The sequence below is a fragment of the Urocampus carinirostris genome, chromosome 17 (assembly GCF_059441175.1).
Source record: "Urocampus carinirostris isolate Australia breed hairy pipefish chromosome 17, RoL_Ucar_1.0, whole genome shotgun sequence".
Classification (NCBI taxonomy): Eukaryota; Metazoa; Chordata; class Actinopteri; order Syngnathiformes; family Syngnathidae; genus Urocampus; species Urocampus carinirostris.
The window spans coordinates 26573882-26590137 of NC_142365.1; the positions used below are offsets into that span (position 1 = coordinate 26573882).

Sequence of the window (16256 nt, forward strand, 5' to 3'; positions counted from 1 at the left end):
AAGCCAAGGTATGTTAAGTTGTTTATTTTTAATACAGGCCCTGATAGGTTGTCACAGACCTGTGAAAAAAGGCTTGCAATTGGCTAAGAGTGATGTCAATCAAAATATCAGAGGCTATCGGCCATATTAGAAATCGTCTGACACGTCTGTTTATTTTTAGAGGGGAATTATGGAGTGAAACGACCTAATGAAAACAGGGACCGTCAAACGATGCGGGATCACTTTTAGGCGGATTTCTTTTTTTATCTGTCTGCATTATCGTGCGGTTTGGAGTAAATATGGTTGGATTCATTGGAATCTCGTCAATGTAGCCAGACTATGTTTGTGAATAATTGTTTCATGATTTGAATTTCACAGCACTTTTGGGTTAGTTACGCCGGCTTTATAGTTTTCGGGTATCTTGTTTCAGACTGATCTAGATGTTTTTTAAATGGTCATCATATCTTGAATCCCAAGAGTTTATCTTTCGAATTAATGTGGCATGACGTATGTGACTTGTGACATCCTGAAGACACAACTTTGTTTATCAGCAGTCTGACGGCCTGCTAGCGGGTCGGTGGAGCGTTACGGGGTTAAACAGTTTTTGAAATTGACAATACTTTAAAGCAAGGGTGTCAAAGTTGTTTTAACTCAGGGGCCACATGGTAGAAAAACCATCAGCAGGTAGGCCAGACTAATAAATTAATGACATAAAAAGTGTGCCTTAGCCAGATGGCTGGGGTTCTTTTTGGGGACTCAGAATGAAATTATAATTCAGGTATGTAAGATTGAATTACACAATAATTAGTGAGGTTTTTTTCCTCAATATACAGTGGTTTGCAAAACTATTTGGCCCCCTTGAACTTTGTGACCGTTTGGCACATTTCAAACTTCAAACATCAATATATAAAACGAATTCCTTGTGCACCAAGACAATAAGTGGGACACAATTGTGAAGTGGAATACACTTTACTGGATATTTTAAACTTGTTTAACAAAAAAAAAAAAAAAATGTGGGTGTGCAAAATTATTTAGTTCTTTTACTTTCAGTGCAGCAAACTCTGTCCAGAGGTTCAGTGAGGATCTCTGAATGATTCAATGTTGATCTAAATGACTAATGATGAAAAATGGAATCCACCTGTGTGTAATCAAGTCTCTGTATGAATGCACCTGCACTGTGATAGTCTCAGAGGTCTGTTTCAAGTGCAGAGAGCATCATGGAGAACTAGGAACACACCAGGCAGGTCTGAGATACTGTTGTGGAGAAGTTTAAAGGTGAATTTGGATACAAAAAGATTTCCCAAGTTTTAAACACCCCAAAGAGCATTGTGCAAGCAATAATATTGAAATGGAAGGAGTATCAGACCAATGCAAATCTACCAAGATCGGGCCGTCCCACTAAACTTTAAGCTCATACAAGGAGAAAACTGATCAGAGATGCAGCCATGATCACTCTGGATGAACTGCAGAGGTCTACAGCTGAGATGGGAGAATCTGTCCATAGGACAACAATCAGTCGTATACTGCACAAATATGGCCTTTATGGGAGAGTGGTAAGAAGGAAGCAATTTCTTAAAGATATCCATAAAAAGTGTTGTTTAAAGTTTGACACAATCCACCTGGGAGACACACCAAACATGTGGAAGAAGGTGCTCTGGTCAGATGAGACCAAAATCGAACTTTTGGGCAACAATCCAAGATGGTATGCTTGGCGTTAAAGCAGCACAGCTCATCACCCTCAACACACCATGCCCACAGTCAAACATGGTGGTGGCAGCATCATGGTTTGGGCCTGCTTTTCTTCAGAAGGGACAGGGAAGATGGTTAAAATTGATGGGAAGATGGATGGAGACAAATGCAGGACCATTCTGGAAGAAAAACCTGATGGAGTCCACAAAATACCTGTGACTGGGACGGAGATTTGTCTGGCCACAAGACAATGATCCAAAACATAAAGCAAAAGCTACAATGGAATGGTTCACCAAAAAAACATCAAGGTGTTAGAATGGCCAAGTCAAAGTCCAGACCTCAATCCAATTGAGAATCTGTGAAGAGAACTGAAAACTGCTGTTCACAAAAGCTTTCCATCCAACCTCACTGAGCTCGGGCTGTTTTGTAAGGAGGAATGGGCAAAAATATCAGTTTCTCGATGTGCAAAACTGATAGCGACATATTCCAAGTGACTTGCAGCTGTTATCACAGCAAAAGGTGGCGCTACAAAGTATTAACTCAATGGGGCTGAATCATTTTGTACACCCACTTTTTCATTTATTTGTTAAAAAAGTTTAAAATATCCAATAAAGAGTGTTCCACTTCATGATTGTGTCCCACTTATTGTTGATTCTTCACAAAAAAAATTACAGTTTTATATCTTGATGTTTGAAGTATGAAATGTGGCAAAAGGTCAAGAAGTTCAAGGGGGCCAAATAGTTCCGCAAGCCACTGTATATATTTTCCTTCACAGAGATTTCCCCTCGTAGTTTTTATTAATGATATTTAACAAAAAAAGAAGCATATAACAAATAAATTCATTTGCACCACCGTTTTTTTAACTCATCAGCCTAGAAGTTACAAAAATAGCATATAAACATCCATCATCCATTATCTGTATCACTATCCTCAGTAGGGTCGCAGGGGTGCTGGAGCCCATCCCAGCTATCTTCAGGTAATGGGCAGGGGACACCCTGAACTGGTTGCCAGCCAGTCGCAGGGCACACAGGGACAGACAATTCGCTCCGCTCATTCACACCTAGGGACAATTTGGACCGGCCACTTAACCTGAAATGCATGTTTTTGGAATGTGGGAGGAAACCGGAATGCCTGGAAGGAACCCACGCAAGCACAGGGAGAACATGCAAACTCTACACCGGAGGTTCAATCTCATGACCTCAGAACTGCGTCGCCGTGCTGCCAGCATATAAACATTAATTTAGACATATTTAAAAAGTCATTGGTTGACGCAATGCAGCTAACTTTTCTCTAGTGCTTCTCTCAGTATCGTTTCACGAATAACTGCAGTCTTGCGCCAATTCAACAGAATGAATGTTACATTCCTCCAAAATCTAAACTGCTTTTGTGTGACCTCGATCCCTTCTCCTTGATCGTATATTGCTGCCAACGGGGACTGGCAGAGCGCAATTTTATCGGACCTAGTGACTAATTTTTCTGCTGTTATTTTATTTTCACTTAAGATTAACTACCTCAGTGCAGCTGTGATTTATTATTCCCAATCCCATATTTTTGTGTTCTGGGACGGGCAGTAGGTTGTTTAGGAGGTGTGGCGCTCTGGCTTAAACCAAAATGCATGATTTTGGCCACAAGCTATTGTCCTTTCTCGACGATTGCTGACATCAGGGGTTAATAGAGCACATTTCTGTTCGGTTTAGGCCACTTAAGCATGCCATTGTGGCTCACTTGAAATGAACTGCACTGTTTTGGTTTCATCTCATCTCATCTCATTAGCTGCACCGCTTATCCTCAGTAGGGTCGCGGGGGTGCAGGAGCCCATCCCAGCAATCATCGGGCAGTGGGCAGGGGACACCCTGAACTGGTTGCCAGCCAATTGCAGGGCACACAGGGACAGACAACTCGCTCGCTCATTCACACCTAGGGACAATTTGGACCGGCCAATCCACCTGAAATGCATGTCTTTGGAATGTGGGAGGAAACCGGGGTGCCCTGAGGAAACCCATGCAAGCAAGGGGAGAACAAGTAAACCCCGCACAGGAAGGCTGGTAGCTGGATTTTAACCCACACAGGAGGTTCCCAAGACCTTAGAACTGTGCCTGCACACGCGCTAACCACTGCGCCGCCGTGCTGCCCCACGGTATTATAATATATTCATTCATTATCTGCACCGCTTATCCTCAGTAGGGTCGCGGGGGTGCTGGAGCACATCCCAGCTGTCTTCAGGCAGTGCGCAGGGGACACCCTGAACTGGTTGCCAGCCAGTTGCGGGGTACACAGAGACAAATCATTTGCTCATTGACACCTAGGGACAATTTGAAACGGCCAATTCACCTGAAATGCATGTTTTTGGATTGTGGGAGGAAACCAGAGTGCCCGGAGGAAACTCACGCAAGCACGGGGAGAACATGCAAACTCCACACAGGAAGGTTCGATCCCATGACCTCAGAACTGTGCCGCACACGTGCAAACCACTGCGCCGCCGTGCTGCCATTATATTATATTATGTTATTATATTATTTGGTAGTATACAAAATCATGCATAGACTTGCTTCTTCATATCTTTCAAATTTAATTTCCCCATATGTCCCGGTCCGGAGCCTTTGCTCTGAATATGCTGGTCTATTAGTGATCCCAAGAGCCAAGAAGAGAACCGTAGGTTCGAAAGCGTTTTCCATTTGGGCCCCGAAATTGTGGAATGCTTTGCCTCCTGAGAATCGATCTGCAATCTGTGGTTTGCAATTATCTGTGGTCTGTGCAGCCCTTTGAGACTCCTTGTGATTAAGGGCTATACAAATAAACATTACTTGACTTCACTTGACTAATCTCCAATTGACCTGCTGAGTCTGGGGTCAGGAGAGCAAATTTGTGTCATGCATGGCGGCCTTTTCTCGGCTCTGTTCACTAAAAACTGAACTGGTGCGGTCATGATCCATTATGGAGATGTGGCATTTTTTCCCAGTCAAATTGAATCGCTCAGTTGTTGCCGCCACAAGCGATTATCCCCAGTCGACTATTGCTGAGAGCAGGGGTTTGCAGAGCACATTTTTCTGGGTTCAGTCCCCTTAAGGGTGCCATTGTGACCAGCTCAAAATGAACTGAACTGTTTCAGCTGTGATCCATTATCCCCAATTGACTATTGCTGAAAGCGAAGGTCAAGAGAGCAAATTTGTGTATCGTGGCGGCTCTTTTTCTCTGTTCCATCCACTGACAACTGAACTGCACTCATGCGGCTGCGATGCATGTTCTTGTATGTCATATATTGCTGAGAGCACCTTTGTAGGGAGGTGTGCTGTTTTGGCCCCCTTAAACTTAAATGCACGGTTAGAGCGATCTATTATCCACAGTCAACTATTGCTAAGAACGGGAGTCGAGAGGGAATATTTGTGTCATGTGTGGCAGGTTTTTATTTCTGTTCTTTCAGCCTAAAATGAACAGCATGCGTGTGGCAGCGATCCATTATTTCCTGTTGACTATAGTTGCAAAAAGCATGTTGAGAGTGATTGATAAGGGATACAGTCGATTTTTTTTTTAAGCCTAGTGAGTCACACAATAAAGAATGTCAGTGATGAAAAGATGAAAATATAGTTGAGCTTTGACCAAAAAGTAATATTGTTGGAAAAAATGGCTGTTTTACTTGTTCTAAACGCAAAACTGATGTTACACAAGGTATAAAGTGTGACTTTACCATTCTCTGCTCCTTTATTTTTATCAGAGTGTTATTAAGCAGGTTACATAATCGTATACATTGTGATGCATTGTGTAATGAGCGGTGGAGCATTTCTTTTGAAAGTGTTTTCTATGACTACTGACAGAGACTTTAATAAAGAAGTTATAAAAAATATTCTCAAAATAATGTATATATACTAAGTTAATTTTTGAAAATGTTTTTTCAACATCCCAAAAACACAAAAATCAGACATTCAAATTTATGGACAGAAATAAAAGGAGATTTCCAATATCAATTTTTGTATTTTTTTTAAACTGTCTCCTTTAAGACTTTTTTACCCACAAAGGAGACATAATTTATAAAACAATGAGAAATAATCTTCATCTACATTATGGATTTTCCAATCAAAAGTTCAAACCAGTCTTTATTTTGGAGAACAGCTTTGAATAAAAATTCAACAACAATGTAAAAAAAAAAGAAAGAAAAAGGTTTACAGTGAACCCCCGCTATACCACGGTTCACTATTCACTGTCTCGATACTTCACTTATTTGCAGTGTGCATTGTGTTTGGCATTCTGATTGGCTAAACATTCCCTCCACTTTCAGTTCAACTACATGATTAAAATATTGTTTGACAGTACAGTAGTTATTCAAAAACAAAGAAAAAGTTTATAGAGTACTTAAAGGTGGGTTGTGTCGTTTGAGGTGTCTTCAAAAAATTAAAAGTAGAATCTTTTCTCTTTTAAGTAAGTGTTAATTATGCCCAACTGAGTTCGAAGAGCCTTTATAAAAAAATCTTACTGTGCCTATTTTTAGTTCTTCTGCCATTGTAATCGTTGCTTTAATTTTGTTTCCAAGACCTAGTCAAGTTTGTTTGTTTCTGCTTTCTCTGTTCCATGCAATTTCGAGTTCCAGTTTTGGCCTTAGTTTCTGGTTTGGGCATTTGTTTTGTGAAACCATGTTTGTTTGCCTCTTTAAACCATATTTTTGTTATTAAATCCATCACCACCAGAGCCATCCCTCCCCTTGACACACACCAAACAAAAAAACTGAAATTCTTGCGAACACACTACCTCATACAGATGTAAAATTGTATTAATGCCTATGCTCACTTTGCACAATGTTGCCTATTTTGCACTACCGCATATTGCACTAATACGATCCCAAAACTCTATGTAACACCCTACATGCCCACACTTTCTTGTGTAAATATTGTGTAAATTATAACCTTTATCTACTTTGTTTTCTTTTATCCTCACTCTAAAATGTGAAACTGGAGTGCCACGTACAATTTCGTTGTCACAATATATTCAACCCATTTTGTAACAATGACAATAAAGGTATGTTCTATTCTATTCTATTCTAAATGTTATCCCTTGTTTTGACCATCCCTGCCTCAGTTCCTGCCTCCCCCACATGGTTCCTCACCTTAAAAACCGTAAAAAATCAAAAAGTTTTTAAATTTTGCGCAATGAAGCTAAGGCTCAACTTGTTACAAAAAGAGCCACAAAAACTAGACAAGAAAGGTAAAGTAAAGGCTGAAAGTACCTGAGCGTTTTGCGGACCATATCCTCATCGGTGATGCCGTAGTAAGTCAGCGTCTCGCTCCAGATGGGGTTGAGCGTGTTGTGAAGGGTTTTGGTTCGAAGTTTATTGGCCTGCCATATAGAAGGACAGGACAGGACAGTTCAACATATTGAACATAAAACAGGACGATCGACAAGCTGCCTGACTTCCCGGAGATGCTTCGGTCCTTCTGTGTCAGTTTTATTGACAAGCTGCCAAGATTATGTAAAAATCTTTCACCATGCGGGGAAACCTTGCACTGTGTGTAATAAATCTAGTCCAAATAATAGATTTTGCCGTTTTGAACAATGATCGATTCTCATGCTCAATGCTGGTTAGCTCCTAGTTACACTTCTTCTGCTATTTTTAAGGCACTGGTTCTCAACTGGTTTGACTTGAGGAACCAAAATCACACTTTAATGACAAAAAAGACATTCAAAATATTCATAAAGCCTGTACCTAAACATTGATAATTGTTTCATTCTGGAGTAAATTAAGATAAATATAGTGGTAAAAAGCTAAAAACATCATATTTTTAAGCCATTTACTCCAGCAGCGCTTCAATAGCAGTCACTTGTACGCCATTTTTGAATTTCGCAATCGTTTCCTTCTTCAACTCAATTGTTGTTGTCAATGTTTACCACTTTTCTTTCCACTTATCACTTTCTTTGAATTTTTAATTATTGGCAAAAAATGGGCATAAAACCAACAAAATAAAAAATAAAAAATGTGGTCCCTGACTGAGCAATTAGAAGAAATCAAGCAGGGCATTATCGCCATCTACTTTTATGGCGTATAATTGACCCTCCATATTTTTCTTATTCTAGGCAATATTTTGCCAAGCCAAAGTCCCACGACCCACTGAAAAAGGTTCCACGAGCCACCTGTTTTAAGGCACAGTCAAAAGTATTACTCTGCAATCTTAGTTTTTTGGTGTTATAATGTTATGTAAACAGTGGATTTATTTGAAGGCAAAAAAATCCTGATGCCATTGGCAGAAAAATATTTTGACTATTTTTTGTGATTATTTTTGAAACAAATTTCTAGGCTGACAAAATAGATTAAATAAATGGCTAATTATATCCTAGTTGATGTAAGGTTTGATTATTATGTAGTCAATATTGTTTTTTAATGAATTAGATTTTTCTACAACTATGAGGCGCTAAATAATTCACACTGTCCCTTAATTACCTTCTTCCTTAAATTTACTATATTCTTAACTTGTTTTTCGAGTCATTTACTATCTACTGTATGGTTTTTTCCTAGTCAAATAATAAAGTTTATCCTAAAAGTGAGCAAAACTGTGTGATAAGGAAGCTAATTGAATTAATTTAGAGGGTTATTTTAAAAAAAGGCTAAAAAATACTAATATGAGAAAAATCCCTAAATTGTTTGATATTGTAGATAATTCAGTTCATTTTAAGGTTTATTTTCATAATCTTAATCAAGAAATTTGCTAAAACATAGTAAAATCAGAAAAATCGTCTTTACAATGAGTACAATTGTTAGCTATGACAGTTAATTCATCATTTTAAGGATTATTTTTGTTATCTTAACAAAGAAACATGCCAAAATATAATAAAATATGAACAACAATCCTTAAAATCAACCGCAGTTTCTTTTAGTGTGTGTATTTATGATTAATTATTAGAATAGAATACAATAGAATAGAATAGGATAGAATAGAATAGAATAGAATAGAATGTATACTTTTATTGTCATTGTTACAAAATGGGTTGAACATATTGTGACAACGAAATTGGACGTGGCACTCCAGTTTCACATTTAACAGTGAGGATGAAAGAAAACAAAAAAGATTTATTATCATATTTTTATGATATAATAATAATAATAATAATAATAATTTCCTTTGTATTGTCATTCTTTGTAACAATGTACACAGAACGAAATGTCGATACACCTGACCCGTTGTAGCGAGTCGGTGCAGCCGCAGCCAGAGGGCGCCGCCATTATACCAATTAGGTATGTCTCGAATATATAGTATCATCATAAATAATGTTCTAGTTAAATGGAAATAATGTTGATTTAATTTTGATTTGTCGAGTTAAAAAAAGGATACATTTGAGTTAGGAATAAAGTACATTTTGTATAAAAAGTTGTCCATAAAACAATTAATTATATTTGAAAATCTTTTTGTAATTCAATTTGATTAACAATAGTATACAAATGTACTTTAATCCTGAAAGTATTACTATAGTAAAAATTGTTTACGTATAATGCATTTTATTTATCATCATTCCTTTATTGTTTATCTGTAATTATTATTGATTGACTAATTATTTTTATTAATCTGATGTCATTATTTGTATGTTTGTCTATTTATTTATTTACTCTTTTGTTTTCATTTAAATCTAAATCGATCTATCTAAAATAGGCTATCTAATGCATCTGAACTGCTTTATGAATTCCAATTTGTGTGTGTGCGTTTGTATGGGACTTATAGGCTCTGAAACGGCTGAACCGATTTTTGTGAAAATAAATATATAAGTACCAACAAAATCACGAAACATGGGCTTTCGTAGGGTCTGCTTTTGCTTTAACGTCCTCTGGCGGTCAAATTGGGTACTGTGGCTCCTGCCCAAGCCTAGCCGCCAAATCCAATCTTCTATCGGAACCATCACCTTGATTGATGCAATTGTTTCCTAAGCACACGTTTGGACAAACAATTTGCTTGGTAACATAGATTCCATCCAACCTTCCATTGTCTGCACCCCTTATACTCAGTAGGGTCGTCGGGGTGCTGGAGCCGATCCTAGATTTCTTCGGGCAGTGGGTAGGGGACACCCTGAACTGGTTTTCCAGCCAGTCGCAGGGCACAGAGACAGACAACTCACTCGCTCATTCAAACCTAGGGACAATTTGGGCCGGCCAATTAACCTGACATGCATGTTTTTGGAATGTGGGAGGAAACCGGAGTGCCCGGAAGAAACCCATGCAAGCACGGGGAGAACATGCAAACTCCACACAGGGAGAATGCGGTAGCTGGAATTGAACATTGGACAAATTCACTGTGGGGCTGCGCACTAACCATTTAGCTGCTATGTTTTCAAATAAAAATCATTATTTCTAACATTCTCCTCAATGTCTGTACTATACTTTCTATTTATTTTAAATCTCACTTGATTAATAAAAGAGTGACTCGGTGGACTGTTCAGCCCTTTGAGACTTTTTTTTATGTCTTATCGACTTTTCATAGAAAACACAAATTTGTCTGGGTGACCTCAAACTTTTGTAAATGGTAAATAAACTGACATGCCTTAATATAGATTTACTTTCTTAAATCTAAACCCGTTGTCACCATCCCATCAATTTTCGGGCGTCGTTGTTTCCAATGATCTTGAAATTTGACACGGATATTACGCCATCCTGGCAACAATGACGATCATTTGAAGCCTTTCAGGGATTCAAAATCGTTCTTGGAAGACGAAGAAACACCTTGACCTTGATGGACGGAGCTTCTTTGCACTGAGGTTGGATCGTCAACGCTTCGGCGGAATTCAATTTCAACAGGAAAATGAATTTAATGCAGGCCGGCGTTCTTTTTGTCATTGCTAGAAGGCAAAAGCCACCAATGTTTCATCGCTTAGATCCATGGGCGTAACCAGCCTGTTTTTGGGTATGCCTTAAATTCAACCCAAACACCCCCAAGAATTATAACATTTTTAAAACTATCTTTTGCTTAATAAAGAACAGGATGGGCTTTAAAATGATGAAAAATACTTGCTCAAAACTCACTTCAATCCATTTGATTCTGAGCACTGCTCTCGCCAGACCCTCGGTGGACTTATTGAGTTGTGTGCCTGCCCTGTACAGACAGTCATGCCCACCCAAACACACACACACTCACGCCTTCCCCAGTGATAGCATTTGCTGTGAGTTGTCTGCTGAACCGTGATACAGCTAGGGATTACTCTATGTAAAAATTTTATATGAAAATTTGTATATTTTTGCTTACCATTAATTTTACTCATTATTCAAATTACTATTTTACTTCAAATTAATGTTGTTGCTTTTTACTACAAGAAGGCATATATAATACAAAATGCCCCCTTTTAATGAAATAATCATTTTTCCAAGATTTCTTTTGGAACACAATAAAATCATACCTTACTGGCACCAGGCAGCAGGTGGAGCTTGACGTAGGGGTCCGAAAGCCCGTTGTGGTCCATTGGCTTGAGCCCCTGGCATAAAAAAAAACCAAAAAACAAAAAAGAACAACATATTGTTGTAGTTAGTATAGTGGTCGTGTGCTATGAGAAGCCATTTAATAAGTAAATCAGACTTGCTCTCATATATAACATAATACTCTCACACATGAACAAATATGTGCTCATATAGACACAATCATACCATCCACAAACACTACTATACTCTATCACACATACTACAATACTCTCAAACACACTACTATGCTCTCTCGCAGAGACTCCTGTACTCTCATACACACTATACTATACACTCTCAAACTAGCCACTATGCTCTCATACACACTTCTATCTCACACAGAGTACTGTACTCTAATAAACACATTATCTTACACATATTACTATACTCTCATACACACACTACTATGCTGTCACACACATACTACTATGTTATTTCACACATACGACTATACTGGGAGCAACTCCATTTTAAAGTCGAACTCTACAACATATGCACACACATCAGTGTGTATTGCCATGGTTACCAAACATAACCAAAGTAAAACAACACTGAGAGGTGAGTTGATCTTTTCACTAGTGGAATAGTAAGGGTATAGTAAAATGTGTGAGAGAGTACAGTTGTGTGTGTAGAAAAGAATAGTAATCTGTGTGAGAAAGTAAAAGAGTGTGTATGAGAGTATAGTAGTCAGTGTGAGAGAGTATTGTTGTGTTTGTGCATGGGTATGACAGTGTATGTGTTGTGCATGTGGCTAAGTGTGATGTTATATTTGGGAGCAAGTATGATTTACTTCATAAACGGCCTCTCTTATTCTTCTACTAGATTTCTTTTCCATCGCCTTTTAACACGTTTTTCCATTTCTACCAATAACCGTTTCCAGTCAGAAAGTCGAAGTGAAAAATGTTGTGAAAAACACCCTCCTGTGTGCAAAAGAATCTCAGTTATAGGGAATCGTAGCGGATGTTAGCAGAAGGAAGGTAGGCGGGTCCAGTGCCACCTAGCCAGACAAAACTTAAAAATAAAATAATAATCAAATAAAGAGGACTGCCCGATGGCCGTTAACTATACTGATAGATATTTGCGTGTCTTGTCCCCTGCGTCTCATAAGAACCTTATGTACTGCATGGGGTACATTAAAATAATGTAAGTGTAATTTTTACATTTTGTATTTTTTATGTATTTGCAAATATTCATCATGTATGTATTTTTTTATTTAGCAAGATAATTATCAGATGTCATGCAAAATAAAAAAGTTTTTTGACAGGTCTCGTCCTGTCTGATACCTTACTACAATCTCCGGTATCCGGTATTGTCTGTCTCGTCCTGTCTGATATCTGTCTCCAGTCTCCTGTATCTGATATCGATCCTGTCTGTCCCGTCCTGTCCGGTATCGATCCCGTCTGTCCGGTATCTGGTATCAATCCTGTCTGCCCCGTCCTGTCCGGTATCGACCCCGTCGGTGTAGTATCAATCCTGTCTGTCCCGTCTTGTCCAGTATCGATCCCGTCTGTCCGGCATCTGCTCGTGTATCTGGTATGGATCTCGTCGGCCTCTGGCTTCCTGTTCCACTGCCTTACTTCTTCCGCCCAGCGATCGCCGAATCACTGTCATTTGTGTTAACGTGCATGACCACCCCATTCCCGTAATGTGTCTGGGTCCTCCTCCTGTTCTGGTTCTGACATTTTGCCCATTTCAAAGTAATTTTTTTTCTGATTTCACAACAAATTTATTTGTATTTCAAAATGTTTTTTTTAGTTAAATTCGAAAAAAATATGGAAAAATAAAATGGAATTAGAGGAAAGGAAAAAAAAAACGCAAAAAAGTTAATTTTGCTCATTTCAGTATATTCTTTTCAGATGTTACCCTAAATGTATTCAATCTTTGCAATTCTGCAATACTAAAAACTTAGAATTCAGTTTAATCTGAGGAAAAATATAGTAAATTAAAATAGCATTTTAAGAAATTTAAAGGAAATACTCCAAATGAGTAGACAGTTAAGTTTGCTCTTTTTAAGTTTTCAGATTTTACTCTACATTTATTCAATGTTTGCAGCTCCCCACTACAACTTTGTTTTGTTAAATTTGAGAGAGAAAATATAGGAAATACTTAAAATAAGGACAATCATCTGCAAATAATTAATTCAGCAAATAATTAATTCAGCAAATAATTAATTCAGCAAATAATTAATTCAGAAAAAAAATTATCCAGCAAATAATTAATTCAGCAAATAATAAAAATTAGTAAAAATCTGTCACTTTTAACTACCAATTTAGAACAGTCAGTTTAAAATTGTAGTTAGATTCAAGAAGAAATATGGTATAACTGGGAAAAAAAAATACGGCAAAATAAGAAAAATAATACTTAAAACGATGTGGCTACATTAAAAAAAAAACAATAACAATTTAGAGAAGTCATTTTAAAATTCTAGTTTAATTTGAGAAAAAATACAGTAAAATAACAAACAATATAAAAATACGGAAACATGAGAAAAATAATAATTATAATGATGCGGCTGAATGGAGAATAACAATAACAATTTAGAACAGACAATTATTCTGTAGTGGGATAAATAAGAAACCCAAAAACTCAACTTTTAATACTTTCAATTTTAGACTGGGGGCGGCAGTAGCTCAGGAGGTAGAGCGCTCGTCTTGGGATCAAGGGATCCCAGTTCGAATCCCGGCTCGTCCGTGTTACATGTCGAATTGTCCTTGGGTAAGACACTGAACCCCTAACACCCCCAATAAGCAGTTTAGCGCCTTACATGGCTGCAATACAAGGCCGCTATTGGGAGATGTGGAGCACATTGTAAAGCGCTTTGGGAAGTCATTGACTTGAAAAGCGCTATATAAATGCAGATCATTTCATTTTTCATTTCATTTTAGACTATTTCAGCACATAAAAGTATATCTTCATATTTTTTTGTTTTGTTTTTTCAGAAATTTTCATTTATTTCAAAAAATACTGTAGGAAAAAACCTCTGCCCGTACAGTCAACATTTCATAAGGCTTGCTATGGCAAACTTGACTGACATCCCATTAACGTGACCATGCAAAGTAAATACATCATTCCTTATTTGTTTTTTTTCCCCATTCCTGCTGTGCTGAATGTAAAACAACCCAGAATCCAGAATCAATTTACAAGGCCAATCTAACTGCCAGGCCCGACCCAACTACTGCTCATCCGCCTCCCCATTTCCTTTCGTTCCCGGATGAATCATCACCCTTCATATGTCCCAAACACAGTTTTTATTAAGGTGTGAAAAGACAAATTACAACTAAGCACTACTGAAGTACACAAGATTAAATTTGATAAGACTAAAGAAAATAAACTGAAATAGCCCAAATATGAAGGGATGCCAAAGCGGATATCACCCAAGAAAACGATAAGGTACATTTCAATGGGTAGGTTTGCATGCAGGAAATACTCCGATTGGAAATGTACTATTTCCAGGATTCTGATTATATAAGCCATGCAGACGCACACAGAAATCCGATGAAGTTCTTAGTCCAACTGCGTGTATTCTGATTGCAATAGTTGGGTTAGTCATGTCAATTTCCGATTTCTCATGCACAGAGGTTGGTAGAATAGCCAAAGATTTTACTCAAATAAAATACTGTTAATTCAGAATAATATGACTCAAGTAGAAATAAAAAGTAGTCATCCAAACAATTAATCGAGTAAAAGTAAAAAAGTACTTGGAGAAAAAACTGTAAATGTAGCAACATCTGATAAATTTTTTTAAACCAACCATTCGATCAGATCATCAAATCATCAAAGTCCATTCAATCAACAAAAAATGTAATGTAATTTAAGAATAGATTAAAGTAATCGAGGTACATTTCAGTACGCGAATAAACAATAAAATAACAATAATACAAATCAAGGAAATAAATAAACCAGCTAGCCTAGGGGTCAGCAACCCAAAATGTTGAAAGAGCCATATTGGACAAAAAAAACCCCAACAAGTTCTTGGTCCAGAGCTGCAAAAAATTGAAAGCCTTATACAAGCCTTATAGTGAATGCAACCCAACCTGTGTTATCAAAATTACTATGTTGGATACAACACATCCATTGGAGAATGACGTGATTACTTTATTATATGATCATTTTGTATACACACACACACACACACACACAAAAAAAAAAAATAAAATAAAAAAAAAAAATATATATATATATATATATATATCTATATATATATATATATATATATATATATATATATATATATATATATATATATATATATATATATATATATATATATATATATATATATATATATATATATACATTACAAAAGCATGCATGACAGATTAACTGGCCGGTGGATATATGTTGGATGCAAAAGTTGTATCGAACCATATATGGCGTAAGTCGGATGCGCTAAATAACACACAATAGCTTTTTTGAACGTGGAAGCTACGCCTGATGTTACCCTGACATTAGTGACCATGCTCTCGGTTTGCCATTGTAATCTGAATACTCACTAATGCTATGTAAACTGGGTTATTCCTTTGTCTTTAAGTGTTTAATCTGATAATGCCCAAAATCAAACTTCTGTTCCTAATCGAACTATTCCCTTTATATAAATGTAGTCAATGACTCACACAAAAAAGAGAACCGAAAACTAAATAACCAAGAAGTTTTTACATTGTGTCTTGCAAACCAGTGGAGCATACTCATAAAAATGTGCAAATTAATTTTTCAAGTTACAGATAAAGTCTAAGGAAGCTATGCCAGAGAATACATGCCTGACAGAGTGTGCATACTTTTAGCACCTGTATGGAAGTGACAGCTGCATTTTGGACACTCCATTGAGTGTAATTTACGATTCATTAGAGACGACCGTGGTGGAAAGGCAGATGGGCGATATGCATCACAATGTCGCTAAAGGCGACCAGCAAGAAGAAGAAACATCTGCTAACGATTCTTGCCCGTACGTCCTAACATATTTTTTGTGTGTCTGGCACCTACAATGTACTGAATTGATGATATTTAAGATAGCAACTTGCAATTTAATACACTCTTGTGTCAAACTCCAGCCAGAGACTTTTCATTAGCCCGTCGCTAATGTGTTAGAATTAGCTAAACTGACTTCACAAAGAAGCTTCATAAAAAGCTATGTAGTTGAAATTAAATAGGTTGAAGAAAGGACTTGGGCTCT

At 37.4% G+C, this 16256-nt stretch overlaps 1 protein-coding gene across 4 annotated transcripts in view; it reads right to left on the reverse strand.

Annotated features, from left to right (window-relative positions):
* doc2b (double C2-like domains, beta) overlaps nt 1–16256 on the reverse strand; it is a 140664-nt gene that overhangs the window by 23611 nt on the left and 100797 nt on the right. For all 4 annotated transcript variants that reach the window (XM_088320542.1, XM_088320543.1, XM_088320544.1 and 1 more), the window contains 2 exons: nt 11029–11103; nt 6884–6993 (listed from right to left, as the gene is read on the reverse strand). In XM_088320542.1, coding sequence (XP_088176668.1) covers nt 6884–6993; nt 11029–11103 — 185 coding nt within the window. The remainder of the gene's footprint in view (nt 1–6883; nt 6994–11028; nt 11104–16256) is intronic.